Source organism: Grampus griseus (assembly GCF_964374135.1).
Source record: "Grampus griseus genome assembly, chromosome: 2".
Classification (NCBI taxonomy): Eukaryota; Metazoa; Chordata; class Mammalia; order Artiodactyla; family Delphinidae; genus Grampus; species Grampus griseus.
This window is the reverse complement of record NC_139018.1, coordinates 75759363-75785210: the sequence shown is the minus strand read 5'-3', so window position 1 is coordinate 75785210 and position 25848 is coordinate 75759363. Positions and strand designations below refer to the sequence as shown.

Genomic DNA, 25848 nt, shown 5'->3' with positions numbered 1-25848 from the left:
TCAACTCAAAATCAAAAGTCAACTACAAGATGAAATTATTGCCCCATCATCTAGACCAGGGGTCAGCAAATCCTAGTCACCTGTTTCTGTGAATAAAGTTTTTGCTGAAACACAGCTCTACCCATTTATTTACATATTGTCTATAGCTGCTTTTGTGGTACAAGAGCAGAGGTGAGTAGTTACAACAGAGGCTGTCTGATTTACAAAGCCTAAAATATTTACTATCTGGCCCTTTACAGAACAAGTTTGGTAACCTAACTAACAATTCTATACTCTCTAAAAGACAAGACTTTCTAAGATCCTGATCCTGTTGCAAAACCTCCCAGGTTATGTGTTAGTCCCTAAGACAATGATTTCCTTTACCTGCAGGTCATTTTGCGGATTCCAATCTGAATCAAAGATGATGCAAGTATCAGCAGCTGTGAGATTAATTCCAAGTCCACCAGCCCGGGTGCATAGCAAAAAGACAAATCGGTCTGAGTCAGGCTTGCTGAAGCGGTCAATAGCAGCCTGCCGAAGGTTGCCTCTAACTCGCCCATCGATACGCTCATACAAGTACCTGTATGGGAATCACAGAAAAGAAAGTTTAATCAGCTAAGCAGAAAAAGAGAACAAAAAAGCAGACTGGGATTAATATCAGTACCTCTATATCTCTAGTTCACCAAAAACTTTATCAGAAAGTGGAGAGTGAGAGTCTTAAACACTTCTCTTATCCCAGTCCTGGTCGACTTTAATTAAACCCAGGCCCTCCTACTCTTTGCAGCCTTATGAGTATATAGTAAACACAAGGTGAAGAATGACTCTTTTCTTACCTCCTCTGGATTAGATAATCCTCTAGGATATCTAGGCAGCGTACCATCTGGGAGAAGATCAGAACCTTATGGCCACCAGCTTTAAGTTTCGGAAGTAACTTGTCAATAAGAACCAATTTGCCAGCTGAACGAACCATTGCCTGCAAGTGGAAGTCATGAGGTATGATATGGCAAGCTTCTCGAAATTCTGTTAGGATTTTTTCTTCTGCACCTGCCAAAAGAAAAATCAAACCTGATGGTGAGATCCAGAGAAACATACTAAGGCTGCAGTTTATTTAACTGAGACAAGGAAGCAAAGAAAAAAAGGTAATCTGACTTGATATCAATGTTACACACAGAATTTCAGCACCCCCAAAATCCTAAGTCATCCTCAATTTTATTCATACAAAATATTCCTTGTAAGTCAGGCTTAAGAACTGGGTAAAATATATGTAAGTATGTGGACAAGGACCAGAATAGTATATGCAAACCACTATTACCACCCTGCTGGCATCCAAAACACAAACAGCAAAATGGAGTACCACTGAAGACAGAACAGCATGACTTGAGTTCTTATTCATGAAATTCTAAACAGCAAATCCTTTTTAACTTTGGAGATTATGCAGGATCAAAGGGGTAGAAAGAACTACAGGAAGACTTCCAAATGAGAATTGTTTTAAAAGGAGAAATCTCCTCTATTCCCAAATTAGGATGGATCAGTCAATGCATACATTGTTCCTGAGGAATATCACTTAGAAAGTAAACAAGGTAACACAGAAATGTAGGTGTTTTCCAGGAATTCCCTCACCATTGATGAGATATGGGTGGTTGCAGCATTTGCGCAACTCCATCATTGTATTGAGTAGATTAGGCATGTTAGTATGGCCTGCCCCTTTGGAAAGAAAGGAGAAATTCTTCTCCAAAATAGCCCGATAGTATTTCTTCTGAATGTTGGTCAGCTCTACTTCAATAATGGTTTCCTGCTTAGGTGCCAGGTTCTTTTCAACATCCTCTTTGAGTCTTCTCAGCATCATTGGCTTGAGAATGGCCTGTAGCTTTTGAACCTGTGCCCAATACAGAGAAAAAAGAAATCACTAACATGAGGACAAACATTCTCACATTAGGTGGAAACATGGAGAAATACAATGAGAGTTTTCCAGTATCTGAGAAAAGTAGATTTTGGACAATGCCACAAACGATGTAGGCACAAGGTTACATACATGGAGTTCAGAACAGCCCGTGATATCTAAGACGGTAGATATCTGCCTAGTACAAACTTCACCTTTTTTTGTCCTGGGTTAGTACCGCATTTGACAAACTTCCTACCTGTTCCTCTGTCTTGAGATCCCCAAAGTCCTTGAGGAACTCTGATTCTGACGGAAACTGTGAAGGTTCCAAGAAATGAAGCAGGCTAAACAGCTCCTCCACAGTATTTTGCAATGGTGTTCCTGTGAGTAGCACTTTGTGCTCCTAGAAATGGAGAACACAGAAGAATGATAAAACTCAGAAGGACTTCTAGGGTTTTCTATCAAGTATATAACTTTAGCTTTCATTTCTTTAACTGTAAAATTATGGGAATGGACCAGACTACTCTCTTAACTTTTCTTTTACTTGCTCCCTCTTTCGATAAAATATTCAAGAAAACCCTTGATATTATTTAACATATTAATTTATCTTAAATATATAAGCCAATAAAGAAATATTCAGAATACGTTTTTTCCAATTAAATATGCCTCTCCGCACTCAACTCCCCACAGGCATCCTAACATGGCCCCCTCTGAAGAATGTACCTGTGCTGGATTAAATATGGCCAATAATTTTCGGTAGTTCCTCCTATCAAGGTTCACCCCTTGAACATGGGCTTGCCTTGTAACTTGCTCTGACAAAGAGAATGTAGCAGAAGTGATATCATGTGAGTTTCAGAGCCTATGCCTCAAAGGCCTTGCAGCTTCCACCTTTACCCTCTTGGAACACTGCCCTGACTCTATCATGTACAGAAGCAAAGTCTGGCCCACAGCGGGTGACGGGCCATGTGGAAGATGACCCAGGCAACAACCAGCACCAATTGTCAGCTACAGCTGCATTACTGACTCCAGGCAAGACCACCAAAAGAATGGGCTCACCAAGCCCAGACTAAGTTGCTGAGCTAGAGAATCATGAAAAACATAGTTGTTTTAAGCCACTAAGTTTTTGGATATTTTGTTATGCAGCAATAGGTAACTAATGTAATACCCAACCTCTCCACCCAGTTGAGAACCGTTAACCTACAATCAACTACCAACTCTAAAATTTATATGAATTTTATGACTTTCAGGTTACCATTCCCACAGGCCATACCCACCACCCAATACCAAGACTCTGATTCTTTTCTTCTCTGCTAAATTAAGGTTATATTAATTCCACAGGGAATTAGGATTTCTTTAATTCCAGGTGTTTCTGCCCACAAGTCAGTGAGAGGAACTCACTAGGTCCATGTGCTTGAGACTATCAAGCAGCTTGCAATTACGGTTCTTTAGTCGATGGGCTTCATCAATGATGACACAACGCCATTCAATCTCACGAAGCTCGGGACAGTCTGACAAAATCATCTCAAAAGTGGTGATCAGGGCATCAAACTTGTATGCACCCGGGATGAGGCGCCCCTAAGCATGAAGGCAATAAAGTCAGAAAAGGCCTAAAATGTACCTAAAGGAGATGCTCTTCTGAATCACACATCCGTTTTTCATATTCAGGCAGGCTTAATAGGAAATACCAACTGCACCACCACCCACCTCTGCCACTGTTCATCTTCCTGATAAACAGTGCCAAATCACTGAATCTAAGATATGCTGCTTCCTCAGCACACTCAGCTTCTTGGGAAAATGAGACTTCACTGAATGAAGCTGGACATTTTTGACTCTGCTGCATGCCTACCTCATGTATTTCAGCCCTACACCTTCTGTTGGTAAACACTAAAATCCACAAATGTTGAGTGCTGCTGAAACATACAAGATAAAACTAAAAGTGAAATAGCTAATGTAGTATGTGATAATATTGGTTACTATCTAAAAAGTGGACAGAAGAATCCAATTATCTTAGCAAAATTAAGAGCAACAAAATACGACTTGAATAAATTTGGTTTGGTAGAAATAAAAACCACAGGAAACTAATGGTAGGAAAAAAAGTCTCATAAAATTCAATGTTAAGAAAAGATGGGGCTTCCCTGGTGGCACAGTGGTTGAGAGTCCGCCTGCCGATGCAGGGGACACGGGTTCGTGCCCCGGTCCGGGAAGATCCCACATGCCGCGGAACGGCTGGGCCCGTGAGCCATGGCCGCTGAGCCTGCACGTCCGGAGCCTGTGCTCCGCAGCAGGAGAGGCCCGCGTACTGCAAAAAAAAAAAAAAAAAAAAAAAAAGAAAGGACATGGCTTACGTTCACCACCATATGGATCAAGGAATTAATAAAGTAGCTAAATGAATTTCATTCTGGAAAATTCTTTCTTGATGAAAACATCAATGCTGATAAAACTCTATTTTAAATATATGTATTCATAAATAAAGTCAGAATTTCCACTGGATTAAAATGTCCATTGGATAAAAAGAGCGAAGTAAAAAAAAATGCCCTGCACAACCTAAACAAAAATTTTGCCTTAAATCACAGAGAGTCTCAATAAAAGTCTTTGATTCATATAAAAGCCTCTAAAATACCAGGTACCTTGGCCTACTCTCTAAACCATAATATTTGTATTACATACAACTCACCCGTGAATCTTTGCAGTACATTTCATACTGCTGAATCATCTGCCGGCTGGCCAGACTGCCATGGTACACAATAGTGTTCATCTCTGTCCACGTGTTGAATTCTCTCTCCCAGTTAGTAATTGTGGACAGTGGGGCAATGACCAGGAAGGGGCCATGGATGCCCACATTATATACCTCCTGTAAGAAGGCAATGGACTGAATGGTTTTGCCCAATCCCATCTCATCAGCCAGGATGCAGTTCTGCCTGCAGATTCATCACAGAAAAAGAAAAGCAAGTCAAAAGAGACCATCTTTTTAAAAAGTACTTAAAAAGAAACTGTTTCAACAGAAAATAAATAAAAATAATCTCAGACTAATCCTATATGTTATGGTCCTACTCTTTTCTTTACCTGTTATACCAATTAAAGAGCAGCCAATTGACCCCTTCCAACTGATATTCCCTTAATTGGTTTCTGTTTTTATACTCATGTGACAACTCCAACTTCTTCCAGGCACTTGCTTGTGGACGATTCTAAAAAAATAGAAAATTTGAATAAATGGCATGGAGACACTAACGAAATTAGGTAAACTTACTAGGTAGTTCTAATAGTTGAAGTCAATTCAAAAACATTACCATGTTAAATATATTTAAACTCATGAGTCCATAATGACACTTTTAAAAAAAAAAGAGGAAGAAGGAAAGAGAAAAAGCCCACTGATCACTTTTGGAGGGTGCTAAGGAAGTACTTCATTATTTTGAAACTGGGAAATAAAGGATAAGGTAAATAAATAAAGCATTTATCCTCCATTCCTATACCATCTGTACCTTAGGGTAACCAAACAGTAGGTGAAACGTATTTCTTTTTACAGAAGATTCTGTCTAATAAATGAAGAAATGACAGAATCACCATTTAAAACTCTTGAAAGAATGGATCTCAACAATGAACAAAAATGGCTGATATCACAAAAGACAACCTATCAGAACCATCTATAAAGTGGATTTAGTGGTCTCCCTCCCCAACCTGATGCAGCCTCTAGAACAGTGTTATCTAATGGAACTGTCTACAATGATAGAAAATGTTTTATATCTGCCTTTAGCCACATGTGACTACTAAGCATTTGAAATGTGGCTGGTGGCTACTGTATTGGACAGAACGGCTATAAAAAGTTCTAACAGACATTACTGCTCTACATCTAACTATTTATGTGAAATATAAGGGACAGAAAAGGTACCAAGGGGAATGTAACTGGCAAACTGACTATGGAAAACCCCAGAGAACAATCACCTGGTTTCTTCAAGAGAAAATTGCAAAGGAGGGAGAGGAGATCAAGGGGAAACTATAATTAAGAAAGATATATATGAGATATATATTAACTAATAGCAATATATAGACCTTACTTAGAATTTAATTCAAACAATTTAACAAAAGTTAGAAGATAATCAGGGAAATACAGTGATTGCTTACTTGATGATATTTAGGGATGGTTAAATTTTTTCAAGTGTAACAATGGTACTATTTATCTTTTAGACATAAACACTGAAATGTTACACATAAAATGAAGGAATCTGAGATTTATTTTAAAATAATTTGGGAAATGGGGAAATGAGTAGGTAGAGAAATATGTGAAACAAGATTGGCTATGTGTTCATTGTTAAAGTTGGGTGACGGGTACATTATACTACTTCTTCAACTTTTATATATGTTTGAAAATTTCCATAATAAAAAGCTAAAACAAAGAAAATTAAATCATTGCCTATATGGACTTCACAATCTAAATGCAGATATACTTACCACCCTTTTGAGTTCTGGGTGCCTTGACTGGATCCGTTTAAATTCTCGAATCTTGCCCTCATCAACATCCTCTTTTAGCTCCCATGTACTATCCTCATAGGGCAGAGAGCACCATTTTACCAAGTAGTAAATTACAGGCTAAGAGAGAAAAAAGCCAAAGCCTTAATGAAACGAACGATTCTGTGTTCTCTGCCGTGATTAAAAGATAAGAATTTGACTAAAGAATCAGATCACAAAGTGTCAATATCTAAAAAGGTGCCAAAAAAGTCAGGCTGAAAACACCAGACAGAGGCTCACCTGCTGATGCACTGTACTATTTATGGCTCTGATCCTGTTTCCAGACAATTTATCAGAATCTGAAAGTGAAATTTCTACCCAGCACTATCTAGAACACTAAGCACTGAAACATTAGGCTCATCAACCAAGCAGATTATACAAACAAAAAAAATCCTTTATTGTGTTCAATTAGATTGAAATTGAATTGTTGAACTGAATTAATTATTGTTAATTATTGAATTAAAAGATATGGTAGCCCTGTTTCATACTATCCTCCTGGCACCAAATTTGATACAGTAGAAGCCAGGCTACTGTAGAAGCAAAGAACAGGTTAAATCCATAGGAGCAGAGCAGGACTGAAATCACTGGGCTTCTGAGCTCCTGGAGCTCTCAGCGCAGATGCTATTTCAAAGAGCAGCCATATGGTGGTAAAGAGATTTTCTTGCGAGCCCCAGGAAGCTAGGAGATAACTGCAAGAGGTATCCCCGAAGAGGGCTAAGAGTGAAGAGGAAGGGGAAATGCTGAAGCTCCAACTATGGTGCTATGCTCTATGTAGGCATTCTAGTGCACGGGACGGGGCAGTGACCAGTGGTAATATGGCTCCTATTCTCACTACTCAAGATGACTGATCACGGACCGGACTGCATTTCCATATTTGGTTTATATGAATCGAGAAGAATTAGACTGGGCCTAGTGTAATCACCAGGAAATCTCTAATTATCAACTCATAGAATACCCCTTAAAACAGCCAGCAAGAAGTATGAAGATATGTGTCTCAATAGAGATATAGATCAAGGAATACCTAGAATTAATGTAATTTCTCTTTGACCTTTTTCTTTACTGTAGTGACTCAGGTCACTTTCTACATAAAGACATTTGTCCACGTCACATATTTCCGGCACCCTTACTCTTCCAAGGACTTTAATATTTATTATAATATTTATTTCCACTATTGGGTAACGTAATAAGGATGACAAACTCATTTTGGAGAGGAGGGGGAAATGGGCAAACATAACGTTTTTATCCAATACTGGGAACATAAATTACAGTACCAGGGTACTAAAACACTTTCATCTGTCATACTGGTCCCAATACATTCCAGAGGAGCCTAATCAAAGTCCAATTACTTTTGGAAGATGAAGGTGTAAGTATAGTGATAGAGAGCATAAGATTTTCAAGGCTGGGAAGGCTGAGATCCTGAAAGCGATGAGAATAATTTAACAGTAGCTAACCTGTCCTGACTAATAACTGGTCCATTCCACTCTCACCTCCCACAAATGAACAATAAGCAGTAATTCCCACCCCTAACCCCAAAAGCAGAAGATATGTTTTCTGAGGCATTCTTCTTAGGATTTAAAGACACTCAATTGTAACGGGCCTTGGATATCTAAGGTTCTATCTGAGAAACGCTGAAGGCTTGTAAAATAAACTGGGAATTTTACAGAGGGAAGACTTTGCCTCTTAGGCCCTGTACAGATGATATATGGGAGCAAGTCATTTAGCTTGTGAGTGAGCCCAGCCCACCATCCAGCACTGATGTCTTAACAAGGCTCTGCTACCCACTCTGTAAGCAGTGACTGAAGTGAGGACAACTGGATGAAATGTGGCCCTGCAAAGTTAAACCAACAACTATGACTTGAAGTGAGAAGAGTTCTAACAAAAAGCCGGGTCATGGCCTAAGTAAATTTAAATGAGAGCAATGCTGAATTCACTGGTGGCTTAGATCTATACAACTCTTATTTGGAAAATGAAAAAAAGTGATTAATGAAAACATATCACCTAGTGTTTTAACATATCTAAAATCAGCTACCCAATCTAAGAAAGCTTTAGTGCTGTGGTTCCCAAATCAAACTATGCATGAGAAGCCCTTGGAGAACCAACTTAAAAATACAGATCTCTGGATCCCACCCTAGATGTACTGAATCTGAACCTGTGGGAATAGGACCTCACATTTGTTTAAAGGTACTGACACAAATGCAGTGTATCTGTTTTAGTGACAAATGAAAATGCATTTAACTGATGCTAAGTACAGGAAATAATTCTCAACAACATGAAGAAAGCTATGAGTCTATGCAAGTATTTTTATATTCACAAATTTGGAGATTCGTAAAGTATCCCTTTCTCCATCCCCACCTCTCACCCCCAACTGAAGGTCAAGGGTCTCCCATATAAAATCTGTGAGAAAATGAGGCCAAGGTTAATGAGTCTTTGTAAAACAGCTCCCAGATATTTGAGAATCTTTCGTTTTAGCCTCTCTCTGTTCTCCTTTACCTTCCCAGTATCATTCTAAGTATCTCTCAGAAAAATTCAAAAGTACCTTTTCAGTCCAAGAAATTTTTCAGCCATATCTGAAAAATAAAGGATGGGCAAGCAGACAGGCAGAAATCTTTAAGAGGCCTTTCATGTTCCTCCACGCCCCAACTCACCTCCCCATTGTCCTTGTCAATGCTGTGAGACTCATCCAATATCCTATCCACCTCTACATAGTCTGGGTTGAAGGGCTCTTCATCCTAGAGAAATTATGAAATCAAACAATAAGACCAAAAGATCACTGTCCAGGAAACACACTCCTCCATGCAACCTTTAGCTGATAACCTTACTTCAAAATTTATTAAGAGAAAAGAAGGGAGTTCCCCATTTTCATAATACCACATCCTACACACTTACCTGTATTTGCATCTATCCTCTTGCCTGTTACCAGATAAAGTGTCACTGCTCCCTAACAGAGGCCATTCTCTCCATATATGCTTTGGATTCCATTCCTTCTTGCCTTCTTAGGAATCTCTCTCTACTGGAGCATGCCCATAACATACAACCATGCTTGACTATTTCTCATCTTTTCTTTAATTAATTAATTTATTTATTTTGGCTGAGCTGGGTCTTCATTGCAGTGCGTGGGCTCTTCATTGTGGCACACAGTCTTCTCTAGTTGCGGCACACAGGCTCTCTAGTCGCAGCATGTGGGCTCTCTAGTTGCGGCACGCAGTCTCTCTAGTTGCGGTGCGTGGGCTCTAGAGAGCATGGGCTTAGTTGCGGTATGTGGGATCTTAGTTCTCCAACCAGGCAACTTCACGTCTTAAAAAGACCTCCCTGACTCTACATCCCCCTCCAACTATTCTTTTGTTCTGCTTCATACCCAAACTTTTCCAAGAGTTTTAAACACACAGTACCTCCATTTCATCACCTCCTTCACTTATTTGTCCACCCACTCCACTCTTCTTTCTACTTCCATCACACAATGAAACTACTCTTGTCGAGGTTATTAATGATCTCCAAATTGCCAAACATAATGGAAACGTTTCTGTACTCACCTTAATTTACCTATACAAAGTATTAAACAATTCATTATTCTCTCCCCAAAGCACTCTCTTCCCTAGGCTTTTCTGAGACACCATATTCTCTTCGGTAGCCTTTATTTTGGTTTCACTTTTTGTTTTGGCCAATTCTCAGTCACCTTCACTGGCTCTTTTTTTCCTAAGTCACTGGTATCCAACTTTGGGTGGTATCCCAAGATAAATAACCCAAGGCTTCAAAGAAAGATCTCCAAGAAACCTTAAGGAAAAAACTCTTTCTTTCTTAAGACACTTTCCCCCTGATTTTTGTGACATATCTTTTTCCTAATCTTTCTCCTACCACTCTGGCAAACAGTCCCTTCTTCACCTGGTCCTCTAAATTTGTGAGAATTGCTTAAGGATTGGCCCTGGGCTTACATCCATTGCCTTATAGAAAGAAATTTTTAAAAGTACAGAACTATTAGAAAGTATAGAACTTTCCCCAGGGTGACTCTATTCATTATTAAGGCTTTAATAATTATGTATATGCTGATACATTCCAAAGTTAAACTGCAGCCTAAAAAACCCAGATTTGTATATCTATCTCCTTGATAGAAATGTGTTACAGAATTTTAAGCTTAACATGGTCTAAACTAAAATCTTGATTTTCCCCAAATCAGTTGCTTCTAAAATCTTCCATTCTTTAATAAATGACTCTACCTCAAGCCATTTGCTCAGACCAGAAACCTATCTATATAAGCCGTCGCACCAAAACCTGTCAATTCTACTTTAAAGTAAACTCAAATCTATCCATTCTCTCTAACCACTGAAAGCACTCTGCTATAAGCCTTAATTTCTCATCTAGAAAACTTCAACAGCCTCCTTACTGCTCATCCTACTTTCACGCTTACTCTTCTCCAATCCAAAGTCTAGATGATTTTTTTTTAATAAATTTTATTTATTTATTTATTTATTTATGGCTGTGTTGGGTCTTCGTTGCTGTGCACAGTCTTTCTCTAGTTGTGGCAAGCGGGGGCTACTCTTCGTTGTGGTGCGCGGGCTTCTCATTGCGGTGGCTTCTCTTGTTGCAGAGCGCAGGCTCTAGAGCGCCGGCTCAGTAGTTGTGGTGCACGGGCTCTGTTGCTCTGCAGCATGTGGGATCTTCCCGGACCAGGGCTCGAACCCGTGTCCCCTGTGTTGGCGGGGAGATTCTTAACCACTGCGCCACCAGGGAAACCCTAGATGATCTTTTAAAAATGAAAATTGGGGCTTCCCTGGTGGTGCAGTGGTTGAGAGTCTGCCTGCCGATGCAGGGGACACGGGTTCGTGCCCCAGTCTGGGAAGATCCCACATGCCGCGGGGCGGCTAGGCCCGTGAGCCATGGCCGCTGAGCCTGCGCGTCCGGAGCCTGTGCTCTGCAATGGGAGAGGCCACAACAGTGAGAGGCCCGCGTACCGCAAAAAAAAAAAAAAGGAAATTGGATGTGCTTTCACCTGTTTTAAATAGTCCAGTGGTTTCCCTCTTTGCACTTAGAATAAAAACAAAACTAAAAGGTCTATAAGCACCTGCTTGCCTAAATTTCTGATCTCATTTCGGGCCACTCACTGTCTATCGTACATCAATCCCACTGTCCTTTCAGTTCCTCATCCTGTCTCAGGGCTTTCATATATTGCTATTTCCCATGCCAGGGATACTATTTACATGTGTTCATGGTCTTGCTAACTCATTCATAATTCAATTCTCAGTGAAGTCTTCACTGATTATCCAAAGTAGGCATTTTTTTATTAGGTCTTCCTGTGCTCTTTCTTTCCTGGCACTTACCACAATTTGAATTATTTTTAAATCTCTCTCTCCCCATTAGACAGTGAGCTACATGAGAACACAGACCATGTGTGATTTGCTTACCATAGTGACTAGCACATAATAAACAATGAATAAATGAATAATTGATTTGGTTAAATGGCCTACCTATAAAGACAAAACAGGCATACAAGCCAGTTAGCAGAGCTTGGCTCAAGGGTCACAAATTATATATCTAATACCAACTGGAATGGGATTAGTTTCATCATACATTTCTCAAATTAGGCTTTAAAAGAACATAGACCAAAAAACAAAGAAACCCCCACGACACAATTATCATTATTTTCATATAAAAAGATATTATAAAACCTACATGGCCCGACTTGCCCTCTCCAAGTGATGTGGAAAATAACTCATTTATTGGCAAACCTGGTGATATAGTTTTTTCAGATGTATTTGGCCACAGCTGGGTTTTTTTGCTGAAGCTATACATTATTCCTTCTTTCACTCTTTCTTACTAGCTCCTCTTTAGGTTTTTTTTTTAAATAAATTTATTTATTTTTTGGCTGCATTGGGTCTTTGTTGCTGCACGTGGGCTTTCTCTAGTTGTGGCCAGCGGAGGCTACTCTTCGTTGCGGTGCGCGGGCTTCTCACTGCAGTGGCTTCTCTTGTTGCAGAGCACAGGCTCTAGGCGCGTGGGCTTCAGTAGTTGTGGTGTGTGGGCTCAGTAGTTGTGGCACGCAGGCTCAGCAGTTGTGGCACATGGGCTCTAGAGTGCAAGCTCAGTAGTTGTGGCGCACGGGCTTAGTCGCTCCACAGCAGGTGGGATCTTCCCGGACCAGGGTTCAAACCCGTGTCCCCTGCACTGGCAGGTGGATTCTTAACCACTGTGCCACCAGGGAAGTCCTCCTCTTTAGGTCTTAAGAAGCTCTGAGAAAGAATTCTTCTCAAGGCACTCAGTAATGAAAAATCCCATTTTGGGAAAGGTGTATGTATACAAAGCTTTCAAAGCAAAATCGAGAGTTAAAATACAGCTCAAGAGACCCTTACAGATGTTCCAGTACTTAACTAGTAGTAACACTGGGTATGGTGTATTAAAGCTCCTTTATCACTATTTCTAGTTATACTGGATTAGAAGTTTGAGAAAATAAATGTTCTCTGTTAATGATATGGTTGCTTCTGTCCACAGATACAATCAACTGCTGAAGACTGACATTAGAGGGAGAAGAATGCCGCAAGTGGACCAGAGGTCAGTTTACCATCTGTTCTGAAAGTACTTCATGAATATCAAAAAACTCAATTTCCAAGTACCCTATAACTTATAAAAATACCATATTTAGACCTGGTAAAACAAAGCCTGGGGCAATTAAGTAAGAAAAGTCCAACGATCAAAATGAACACTTTATACCCATATATACAAAGCAACTATGAGTCTTTTGAAGAATCAGTCAAGGTTGATAACCCCAGTAATTTATGCTTCTATGAAATAAATGATAGGCAATACCTATTCCTAATTACCTCATGGAAGAAGTGTCTCATCTGAGCCATTTTGGTTTTGAAGCGCTTTAGTTTTTGATGGATCCTCTTATCCTTCTCTAGTTGGGAGATGGTAGCCCACTCACAATGTAGATAGGAGCTAAAGGGGATGGAAATAGCCAGTCACAGTGTGAGAAAGGGGAATTGGTCAGCTAGTGTCTGAGATGTGGGGATTAGCCAGAAGCAGACATAAGACTATGTGCTTCAATGGGGAGACAGTCTCTTAGGTCAGTGCTTCTTAAACTTGATTTTGCACACAAACCACCTGGTCTAGGGTAGGCTTGAAAGTTCACATTTCTAACAGGCACCCAACTGATGCTAACTCTGCTGGTCCACGGATCACACTCTGAGTAGCAAGGTCTTAATCTTAGACTAACGTAAAGAGGATTTTACAAGGGATTTTATCAGGAACCATCCTCACCCCACCTTTCTGCAGGTAAATATAGAGTCAATTCCTGAGCTTCTCTCTGAATAGACATTTTCCTCACCAAAAACAGGCGAGGAGACTATAAAAAAAGGGACACATTCCCACCCAGGATAGACTATACAGGAGAACTTTTTAGAACCCTGAGGAATTTGGGGTGAAAAGCTTTTTTGCACAGATCACATACTAGTTCTTGTACTTGACAAAGAATTCTTCTGCTTCAGTATATTGTCCAGAAGGAAGCTGAGAAGAAAGAAATTACAGTTACTAAACTTATTTGTCAAAGAGAACTTTTCATTTTAACACACATGGTAGAGCTTCATACCAATGCTCCCAGAATATATTACTGACTAAGGGATTAAAGAACTTAATCTGGTATTTCAATGCTGGAGGCTTGACAGCTGGAGAAAATAAGCCCTTTTCCAGTTTAAACAAATAAGCGAAAGAAGTGGCAATAAGACAGTTCCTACTTTCCACCTAACTTTTCTCCACCATCTCTTGTAACTACACTGTAGCAATATAGCCTGACATCCAAAGGTGCTCATTACATACAGCCTGTAACTGCAGCATTATGGGCTGACATTAAAAATAGAGGCCTCACCTCCTTCTTCACAATACGCATAGAAAGCACTTTGTCTACAATGGCTGCATCTTCTTCACTGGGATTCTCCTGTAGCAAAAGATGCAGTCAGTCAACAGAGATTGTGAGCAGGGAGACAAAGGTCTCAAATTGCTTAAGTTCTCAGCTTACCACAAAGAACTGCATGGAAGGCAAAGTCTCGCCATCTGGTTCCTGCACTGGCTCAGGCAGGATAGGCTCAGTTTTGATTGGACCAGTTACATCTACTTCTTCTTCTTCTTCATCATCTGTGATCTTTATATCCAGATCCTCTGTATATTTTTTCCGTTTAACTTGGCGGTTTGAGCGTCTCTTCTATAGAGGCAAAAATGGTTAAAATAACTGCTTGGGTCTCTCAAGGAGAAAACCTTTAAAACTATTCGCCTATAGTCATATACTTAGATTTGACTCCAAAATCCCTATGAAAAATTAAACCAAAAGATGATAAATAGCTTATTTATCAAATTATGTGATGTCAAATCATGTAACTTATTCTATGTACTGAATATATATTAACTTGCTGAATTGTTTTATCAAAGTATCAGATTCCACCTGAAAGTAACCTATTGGCAAGGGGCTCTTAAAAAACTGAAACAGGACTCTCAACCTGCAGAGTGCAATGAACTTCACAGGAGGAGCAACCCTGGAGTGCAAAGGTGCAAGAACATTTTGTTTCTAATTGTTCCTTTGTTTTAGTTCTAAAGTTTTTTTGTTTGTTTTAATAAATAGGATCATACTGTATGTATTGTTCTGCTGCTTACTTTTCTGTTAGCATTTTTCTTGGAGATGTTTTCCATATCAATACATTTCAAATCTGCCTTATTCTTTCAAATGGTTGAGTAAAAGATTTTTTAATTAAATAATCTAAGTAATACTTGCAGCTCATGATAAAAAAATTAGGAAGGATGGAGAGACAAAATTATTATTTTTCAATCATGATTATAACCCCTGGAAAACCCAAAATCAAATGAGTCATTAGAAGCAGAACTACTGAAAATGAGTAAACTTGCTTGGCATAAAATTAATTTTTAAAAATCAATAGCATTCTTATAGAGACTAAGGCAGAAAATACAATAAAAGAAAATATTCTTTTTCTAAGAAAATATTAATTATCTTAAGCATTAAATTTAGTAAGAAATATATAAAATTTATGTGAAGAAAACTTTAAAGCGCTATAGGACATTAAAAGAGAGTTGAATAAATAGTGAAGTATATATACCCTCCCTAATCACATAAATTTGAAAAACAAAATTAACAGAATTTTTTAATTAGATAAGCTGATTCTAAAATTCAAATGGCGAACTAAACATCTAAGAATAACCAGGAAAAATATGAAAAAGTATACTTGGCCTTACCAGATATTAAGGACAATATAAAGCTATACTAATTAACACAACTTGGTACCTCTCCAAGAAGAGATAAACAAGTCAAGGAAATAATGTTCAGATATAGACTAAAATACTTATGTGGATTTAGAACATGATAAAAACAGAACTTCTAATCAGTGAGGAAAAAGTGGATTATTCTATAAAATGGGATTGAAAACAGATGACTAGCCATCTAGTGGATGTAAGAAACAAATCTACAAAAAGACTGCAAGATTTAAAAGTTAAAAAAAAAACCATAAAATTTCTAAAAGAAGATGTGGAAGAATTTTTTTTTATAATCCTGGAGTAGAGAAGGTGTTTCTAATAAATTGATCAATTTGACCTTGTAAAAAGTTTAAGATATCTGAGTAATATCAATATAATCCATCATAAACGAAGTTGAGAGAAATAATAAACTAGAGAAAAAATGCCATATGATACATTTCCCAAGCATAAAGAGGTCTTTTGAATCACTAAGAAAAAGATCAACACAATAGAAATATGGGCAAATAACATAAATAGTTCATAGAAAAAACCAGAATGGCTTTTAGTGTAAAATGATGCTCACACTCAGAATAAAATTGTTACAACTGAAAACTAAACTGAGATCCCCCCTTTTTTTTTCTCTTGCACCTAACCGAGCGGCAAAAATCAGAAAGTTGGATCAAATATTTGAAACAGGAACGCACACATTGTTGGTGAGAGTACACACTGGCATGAAAAAAATTTCTATAGAAGAAAATTTGACAATACCCTTTGATCCAACAATTCCACTTCAAAGATATTATCCTACAGATAAATTTGCACATATATACAAATCTCTGTAGCATTACTTGTGGTAGTAGAAGACCAGAGAAAACCTAAATGCCTATCAACAGGGGATTGGTTAAACAAATTACGCTATAGTCAAAATATATGAAGTGACAGTGGAACTCTCACTGCTGGTGGAAGTGTAAAATGACACAATCACTTCGGAAGCTGGCAGATTCTTATAAAGTTAAATGGTTAAATGTTTAACTACCCCACAGTCTATCAACTCCTGGGAATTTAGCTATGAGAAGTGAAAACCTATGTCCACAAAGTATGTGTACTGAGACTGTTCATTGCAGGCTTACTCATAACAGCTCCAAATTGGGAACAAACCAAATGTCTAATAGAATGAATAAACACTGTGCTATATTCATAAATAAAAATGTTTCTCAAGAAAAAAAATGAATGAACTTCAGATACATCAACAACATGAATAAATCTGAACAACGTTATGCTGAAAAAAGTGAGACCCAAGAGTACATACTACGTGATTCCATTTACATGAAGTTCAAGAACAGGCTAAGTTTAATCTATGGTAATAAAAAGGGGCACAATGGTTGCCTATGTGGAGGTGTGGGGGAGAGGATGGTGAACTGACTGAAAAGAGGGTACAAGGGAACTTTCTGGGATGATGGAACACGGGATGTCATTAAATAATCTCTCGGGGCTTCCCTGGTGGTGCAGTGGTTGAGAGTCCGCCTGCCGATGCAGGGGACGCGGGTTCGTGCCCCGGTCTGGGAGGATCCCACATGCCGCGGAGCGGCTGGGCCCGTGAGCCATGGCCACTGGGCCTGCGCGTCCGGAGCCTGTGCTCCGCAACGGGAGAGGCCACAACAGTGAGGGGCCCGTGTACCGCAAAAAATAAAAAAATAATCTCTCTACTTTGGTGTATATTTCAAATTTTTCATAATAGAAAACAGAGTGTGAGGAAGAATGGCTAGATCTATCTTTTTGATAAAGAACTACCTTCAAGATATATTGTTGGAGAAAAAAAGCAACAGTACAGAAGAGTAGGTATGGAATACAAACAGTAAGTGGTAGTGGAATTAGAGTGCTCATGAAAGTAAAGAATATTTCTGGAAAGATACACAAAAATAGTAACAGAGGTTACCTCTGGAGAAAAGACCTGGGGGACTGTGAGGTCTCCATTGCCAACACTGGTATTACCAATGTTGTGGCCTTAATTGTATCCCCTCAAATTCTTATGTTGAAATCCTAACCCCTGATACCTCAGAGTGTGACTGTATTTGAAGACAGGGCCTTTAAAGAGGTGATTAAGTTAGGGTGAGCACTGATTCAACTGGATTTGTGTCCTTAAAAGAGGAGGGAATTTGGACACACGCAAAGACACCAGGGATATACGCACTGAGGAAAGACCATGTGCGGACACAGTGAGAAGGTAGCCCTCTGCAAGCCAAGGAGAGTGGTCTCAGAGGTAACCAGACCTGCTGAGCTCTTGATCTTGGACTTCTAGCCTTTAGAACTGTGAGAAAATAAATTTCTGTTGTTTAAGCTACCCAATTTGTGGTATTTTGTATTGGCAACCCTAGCATATTAATACACCACTTTTGAATTTTTTTTAATCTTTGTATTTCTTATATCACAAAGATTTGCCTTCAGTTTGTGCTTTGTTTATTTAACAAACACATATATAACTCTTACTAAGCTCTCTTACCTAAACACTGTTCTATGTGCTTTATAAACATTTACATTTAAGCCTCCTAACAACCCTACTTGGTAGATATTACTATCTGCATTTTAGAGATGAGGAAATTGAGACACCAAGAGGTTAAGTAAACTTGCCTAAAGTGACAATGTTAGTGAACAGTAGCGTTAAGATGAGAACCCAAGAAATCTTGCTCCAGTCTGTGGTCTTAACCACTATGCTGTTTAGAGAATTTTGTTGTTGTTGCACATGCGTAATTTTTTTAAAAAATATATTTATTAATTTTTGGCTGCATTGGGTCTTCGTTGCTGCGCACGGGCTTTCTCTAGTTGCGGCGAGCAGGGACTACTCTTTGGGCTTCTCATTGTGGTGGCTTCTCTTGTTGCAGAGCACGGGCTCTAGGCACGCGGGCTTCAGTAGTTGTGGCACTCGGGCTCAGTAGTTGTGGCTCGCGGGCTCTAGAGCGCAAGCTCAGCAGCTGTGGCACACAGGCTTAGATGCTCCACCGCATGTGGGATCTTCCCAGACCAAGGATCGAACCCATGTCCCTTGCATTGGCAGGCGGATTCTCAACCACTGCACCACCAGGGAAGTCCCATGCATAATTTTTATACAGTTAAATGTATCGATCTTTCCCTTTATGACTTCTGAATTTTAATACTCTCCTTAGAAAGACCTACCTGATTTTACAATTATTTTAAAAAAAACTTATCCATGTTTTATAAAGGTTCATGATTTCAATTTTTGCATTTAGACCCTTGATTAAACTAGAAATTGTTTTTGTTAAAGAGTAATGCAAGAAATCCAATTTTATTTATTTCTTCCTAAATGTGTAGCCAGTTGTCCTAACTTAATTTATTAAATAATCTTTCTTTCCATTGATTTTATTTTTTTATTTTTTTTGGCTGCACCACACGGCTTGCAGAGCTTAGTTCCCAGACCAGGGATTGAACCTGGGCCCTCGGAAGTGACAGTGCAGAGTCCTAACCACTGGACCACCAGGGAATTCCCTCCACTGATAAATGGCCTTTTAACTCATATACTAACTTCTCATAACAACTATTTGAATCCTCTTCTAGACTCTATTATCTTTTACTAATCTCTTATTTCTTCTCTAATTTTAAACTCTTAGTAATTATTATTTCATAATGTACTCTAATGTCTGTTAAATCTAGCTTTTGCCTCATTCTCCTTTTCAAAAATGTCTTGGCTATTCTCACATGTAAACATACCCCAGAAGAACCAAAGTCTCAGTTTATCAAGGTATTGAATGTATATTAAGGAAGAGAGGATATAAAAAAATAAATAAATAAAATAAAATTCAAATCAAAAGAAAAAAAGGAAGAGAGGAGACATTTATAAAGTACTGATAGCTAGTGAGGCACCTGAGGTTTGTTTAGTCCAAACCTCCATTTTTCAAATAAAGAATTTACACATAGCTAAGTAACCTGGCCAGGCCCATTAGAGCTACTTAGAAGTACCACGGGTCTCCTGAATCATTAACAACACATTCTTTCCATGGTTGGAAACTAGAGCCAAAGATGGTACCATAAGGCAACAGAGATAGAGGACTAAAGTTCTTCTGGTCCAGCTTCTTTTATTCTCTTCCCAATGTTTCTCATCTTCAAAAGGTAGCAAAAACATTGTACCTTAAACACCCCAGTTTCTCAGCACCAAAACTCTGAAGTTTTGGCAAGAATTGAAAACCCTGAAGTTTTGAAAGAAGTAAGGCAAAAGGGGGATAGCTGGACAGTTCTAAGAGAAACCAAAGTATTGCCATACCCAAAACAACAATCTTGCAGCATAATTTCATATTTGCTTAGTCTTTGAAACACTGGAATTTGAGAAAATGAATATTGCTTTTTTATAGTAATATGCTTTTTGCCTAAAAAAATTCAAATTTAAAAGACATGACCATGACCAGATCTTGCCTCTTCTACTTTTTAGGACTACCTCTGGTTTAGAAAAACTGGTGAAATGTGCATAGGCTTATCGTCTCTCCATATCTATTCTTGGTCTGTCTGTCAGAAGTAAAACATGATTTTTCTCAGTAAGTTCTTCAGGGCTCCTTTTACCTGAATGCTGCTTTCTTCATCTTCCCGGGGTGATTGTGCAGGCATGACTTCCACATCTGAATTATCAGATGAGGTATTACGCTTTCTCTTCTTACCCACCACAGGAGTGATGGTGCTAAAAAGGAAAAACCAAATTCAGTTACAGTGAAGGCAAGGAAAATTTAGGAATAAGAAAATATAATTAATCTAAACCATCACGTACAAAGTCTCCAGGCATAAGTGTCTAGATCTTCAGTCTGTGGGACACACAGCTATTGAGCAGCGTGTTTGAAAAAAGAAGACATTAGGGTTTCTAAAATACCAGCTGACCTTTACACCAGATCTGACAAATCTGTTACCACTGTATTCACAAATACCTGAAGAAAGGTAGAATAACACAGCAGAATGAATTCTTGACTAAGAATTACAAGGCCTTGTTTTAGTTCCAGTTCTGTCACTAGCTGGGCATTAGTTTCGTAAGTAGCAAACACTGATGATAACATCTGGCCTGACAGCTGTTGAGGATCAAGTAAGATACCAGATATGAAACTTGCTTTTTAAAGCTGAAAAATCCTGTACAGATATGAAGCATTATTATAATTACACCACAAAGCCTGAAGAATCTCAGGGAGTGGAAGCTAGAGAGAAAGGAGTGAAGCTACAAGACACGGAAGGAATTCTTGCCAATTGTGACAAGAATTATGTGGCAAAGCCATGGTTCTGTCAAGACTGCTTAAGGCTGACAGTGGCTGCTGAAATCTTCCCCAGTTCACAGAGGAAATGTAAGAACAGGGCAGCTATGTCTACAGCAGCTCTCTTTTACTGGTGTGGGTGGTAGGAGGCTAGTGAGAAGTCTTCCACACAATGGTGATACAAAATCGGGAAGAATATAGAAAAACACAGGCACAGCTTTTAAATGTAACCCCTAACACAAGACTGGCTATCTTTCCCGTGCCTTGGTGTTCACTTGGGACAGAGAAAAGAAAGGCCTTATTATCTTCTAATGATAGAGAGACCACCTTGAGCTTTGTAGCTGCTGAATACAACACGAATTTTAAGATGTATGCACTATCCTCAAATGTCCCGTCAAAAGAGCAAAGGGTGGTACTTACTTTAGCTTACTCTTGCCCTTGGTTTTGGAGGTACCAGATGTTTTGCTCTTCTTTGGCTTTTCTTCCTTGAGCCTCTCCCCACTGCTCTTCTTCCTGCGTTTCTTTTCACCCTCCTCCTCAGGCCGAACGCTAGGCAACTCATCCTCATTCAGGACTCGAGGTATGTTCTGTTCGCCCCGGGCACGGGCCCTAGCAATGGCCTCCGCTACAATCCGATTTGCTTTCTCTTGCTTCTTCTGGTGCTCCAGCCTACGGTTTTCCTCGATTCCCGTCTTGCCCCCCGTATGAGGAGCAGAGCTTGCTGGTGAGGACAGAGCTGCCACTTCACTGGCACTTAGAACTTTAACTACGGAGAGCCCAGAAGAGGCCCCTTGGGAAGAGCCGGCCTACAGAAATAAAGACACTAAAATTTCAACATGCTTGTAGCTGAAAAACCTGAATAAAACAACTCTGAAGCAGGTAGGCTAGAAATGTCAGTTCTCTAATTCCTCAAGAACCTGACTCAGACCAAGTCTTACTGAACCTAGAGACACATTCCCCCCGCCCCCCCCCAAAAAAAAGTGTTTTTTGGTGGGATGCAGATGAGAAAAGGCAAGAACTGTGCCAAATTAACCTTCAATATACTTAAGCCATGCTCCTAATGTCAATACTCATCTCCATAATTCCAGAAAATTTTCAAACAATACAACCAACACTGGTCTCTAGGCTAAAGGTAAAAAAATTCAAATTCTACTCTTGGCCTACCTTCATCTCCCTGGGGGTGAGAGGAAGGACAATCACTTGGCCTCTTTAAGGCTATTTCTTTATGTTTCAAATGAGAGGATATTTCCAGTCATTTTCATTTCACAAGAACATTAAGAAAAGATTGTAAATGAAACGGTTCAAAGACAAATACCAGACAATCATCTCTGATCCCAAACCCAATAATAACCCTCAAATCTTTTCATGATGTAATTACAACAAGGTTTCCACGGGTGAAGGAACTAAAAGTCTGCATGTCACTTCAGAGGTATGAACCTAGACTGGCCCCACGTTCAACAGTGAGTGACTGCCGAGGGGAACAGCCAGGGACTAAGGGATGTGCTTCCCTTCTTCACTATGGAAGTCTCACCTGGGGCTGCAGCACCACCTTGAGCGGTACTGAAAGTCTCTGTCCCGGGCCCTGCCCTGGTCCCATTATCTGAGCCTGCTGCACAGAGGAAAGAGCCACTGGCTGGGCTGAGGATGGCTGCTGGGGCTGTGGCTGCGACGACGGAGGCTGCGGTACAATCTGGATCTTCTGCTGTGGCGGCTGCACCTGCAGCTGGATAGTCACTACTTTGGCCGGCTGCCCCTGGGCATTCTTGGCTTGCGTCAGGGCTGCCAGCTGGTTGCCCTGTAACACTATCTTGCCTGGCAGACTCCCCAGCACGACGTGCCGGTGTCCTTGGGGACCTCCAGACTGTGGCTGCTGGAGGACCAGCGTGATGCGTTTCGATTCACCCTAGAGTGAAGAAAGGAAATTGCAAGAGAGATAGAACATTAAAGAATGGCAGACCCCTTAACGTTTACACCAGTTTTCCTCATCCTAGAGTTACAACAGCTGAGGGTCAGAAAGCACAGTATAATTCCTTCTGTTCATCCTCCTGTCTTTCCTGATAAGATCTTTTCTATATAACCTCTGCCCAGCGGGTATCAAGCCTGTTCCTGAAAAACTGTTGGGAGGCTCGCTCTATTTCTATGGCAGTCATTCCATTTTCTGGAAATCTATTAGAACAAAAGTCTATACTGAACTGAAATCCACCTCCTTATAGCTTCTCTCCACCAATGCTACTTATCTTAATACTGTCTTCCCCTCCCCCCAAACTCTTCTGGCCCTTGATTTAGAGCCTAGAGCCTCTATTTTCTTATACTAGAAACTAGCCTTTTCACTGGGCAAAGTCAGAGGAGGACAATCTTAGTAATAAGAACAGGGGAGAGATACACATAGCTTCCGTAAGTCTTGCAAAAAATAAATGTAGTTTTCCAAAAATGATTCTTGTTCCCATTGCATCCTATATTACTCATATAACTTTATATCATACATTATTATGAGTTCTTGTTTAAGGTCTGTTTTTCCTGGCAGACTGTGAGCTCTGTAAGGACAGGGACTGTGTCTATCTTGTTCAGCACCAGCTAGGCACAGTGTGAATATGTAGTAAGAGCTCAAAAAAATACATTAACACTAACTGCTTCCACCTAGTAAGTGATAAATACAATGCTGTCAATACTAACTGATAAAAAGTAAAGATGGAATTTAAACAGGATTTCCTAGAGACAGCTCTCCTGTGCTTGCTCTCACACAGTTGCTGGGCCCTCTACTAAACCAAAATTCACCTCCCCCTTTCACTCAAGTCACCTGGGTAGGTGTAGAGGTCAGTGTAACTGCAGGCTTCAGTGGGGGCCCTGTGGCCCCAGGGTTTCCAGCAGGAGCTGAACCCTTAACTGGCTGTAGGACCAGCTGCTTTACTGGTCGGCTGGGCTGGACAATGCGCTGAACAGTAGCCTGGTTCCCAGGGACCTTGGCGGCCAACACTGTATTACCAGAGACAATGGAAACACCAGGTCGAAGGGGAGTGCCGGTTAGCACTTTGGTAAAAGTGACTTTTCCACCATTGGCTGTGCCAGCCACGAGGGGCTGAGCTGTGCTGGTGATACCTTGGGCCTGAATTTGTGCCACATGGGCACCAGTGACTGAGGAGCTGGGTGGGGCCTTAAGGATAACAATCTTAGGGGCTGACTGAGGTGGCTGCCCTCCAGCACTACTGGAGGGAACAGCTGTGGCAGAGACACCCATGAAAGGATTCCCTTGGCTCAGGATCTCCTGGCTCTTGGAGACCTGCAAAAGTCCTGACGTTGGCGTCGGTGTCTGTAAGACAGGTGGGGCTGGCTGCTCTTGGCTGACGGGCTGAGTGGTATAATCATGCAAGGTTAAAGATTCTGGAGCTGGAGCTGTCGATTCTTTGGGAAGTTCTGTGGGGGCTGTTTCCTCTGGTGGGGGGACCAAGTCACTTGCTGATGAATTCCCCACATCACCACCTCCACCATCCTGGTTCATCTGATCCAAGGAGTCCAGAGAGCTTGGCAGTCCAAGGGCTTCCTCAATAGGGTCTTGTGTAACCTGATTGAAGCTGTCATCAGTAAGAGAGTCCAGGCCAAATAAATTTGGGTCATCAAACAGATCCATGATGGGGTCTGCCATCTTGGGAAAGCAATGGGGGTTACTTCCCCAAGGTTTAAGGAGGGAAGGGGAGGGGGGGTAATGGCTCTCCCCTCCCCTCCCCTATTAAGAAAAAAATGTACACAATGGAAGAGGACTACTCTTCAGGTAAAGAGGCAAGAAACAAGTGCATGTCAGATTGTCCTGACCTTCATGGAGCAAGATGGCTAGGTCTTCAGAGGAAGATGGTGGAACTCCTGTTGTAGGAAGACAAATGACAAATAAGCAAAGTAGGTGACCTCAGGGAAAATTTCTAGCCTTAATATCAAATAGCATCAAAATAATAAGAGAAGAGGGAAATGTGAGGTAATCTGAGGACAGAGACACAGCGGAAAGAACATCCACATTTCTGCTTTAAAACTAAAACTAAAAAAGAAAAAAAGAAACAATCCAACGCCCTTTTGGGGCTCTTACACACTTTGAAGCTTCTGTCTGTCAAGATCATTCAGCTATCTCTGTCCATTTCTTTTAATAATTATCATTCTTAGGTAGAGATCAGGAAATTTAACATTCATTCACCTTCTATTTCAGGTTCGTAAGTTGACAGAACTTAACAATATACCAGCAATACTTCAGTGAATATAGCTAAAGCCTTCTGGATATACTGTATTTTGTAAGTTTCCCTTGTATTTTAGATACTTTTACTTACTACTGGCAAAAATAACCACCTTTAACCAAGCTTATAGTATAATCTTACCCAGGAAGTTTCACAAACTTCATTCTACCTAACCTATGAATGAATCGATACGTAGTGTTTCTGTTATGACGTCCCCTCCCCACTTTCTCATATTTAAGATCAAAAACTTCCTTTGCAAGAGATTCAAAGAATGCTACAATTTCATTCTAGTTTACATTCCCAACTTTCAGTCTCATCACTTCCTATGCTCTCATCACCTCCCATATATACCCTACATTCCAGTCCAACTAGAAAATACAGTTCCCTTAATGACATTCCTATCTGCATGACTTTGCCTATTATGCTGTAGTTTCTTCCTGGAACATCCCCACCACGCTCCTCCCAAACTTCTCTTCCAGCTAAAATTTCTGACACCCTCAAAGGTCTTCTACTCCACAAGGTGAGCCCTGAACCTCCATAAGGTGAGCAATTTTTGATGACTTGGTCCGTTCACCTTCTTTAAATATCCACAGTGTTGTCTGCACCTTATTTAAAGCACTTATATTTAACATTTTATTAAAATGGTAAGTTTCTTGTCCATTTCCTCTGAAGGCCCAAAAGGTTCTTTTGTGCAAATTATAAAAAGCTGCCTACTCAAGATACTTGTTTGCCATCTGCTGGAAAACTGTCATACTAAACATATTATCTATGATGATAGTGAACACCTGCAATGCACACCTTGCACAACCCTGCA

General features: G+C 40.1%; 1 protein-coding gene across 4 annotated transcripts in view; it reads right to left on the bottom strand.

The window, feature by feature from the left end:
• CHD8 (chromodomain helicase DNA binding protein 8) overlaps positions 1–25848 on the bottom strand; it is a 56636-nt gene that overhangs the window by 14072 nt on the left and 16716 nt on the right. For all 4 annotated transcript variants that reach the window (XM_082647632.1, XM_082647635.1, XM_082647634.1 and 1 more), the window contains exons 2-18: positions 23618–24675; positions 22352–22723; positions 21241–21626; positions 20150–20264; positions 14364–14546; positions 14214–14282; positions 13800–13855; positions 13171–13288; positions 9007–9090; positions 6305–6442; positions 4922–5043; positions 4533–4776; positions 3257–3433; positions 2118–2261; positions 1600–1855; positions 813–1023; positions 364–559 (exon numbers count right to left, since the gene is read on the bottom strand). In XM_082647632.1, the coding sequence (XP_082503758.1) occupies positions 364–559; positions 813–1023; positions 1600–1855; positions 2118–2261; positions 3257–3433; positions 4533–4776; positions 4922–5043; positions 6305–6442; positions 9007–9090; positions 13171–13288; positions 13800–13855; positions 14214–14282; positions 14364–14546; positions 20150–20264; positions 21241–21626; positions 22352–22723; positions 23618–24460 (3714 nt within the window). In that variant the 5' untranslated portion in view covers positions 24461–24675. The remainder of the gene's footprint in view (positions 1–363; positions 560–812; positions 1024–1599; positions 1856–2117; positions 2262–3256; positions 3434–4532; positions 4777–4921; positions 5044–6304; positions 6443–9006; positions 9091–13170; positions 13289–13799; positions 13856–14213; positions 14283–14363; positions 14547–20149; positions 20265–21240; positions 21627–22351; positions 22724–23617; positions 24676–25848) is intronic.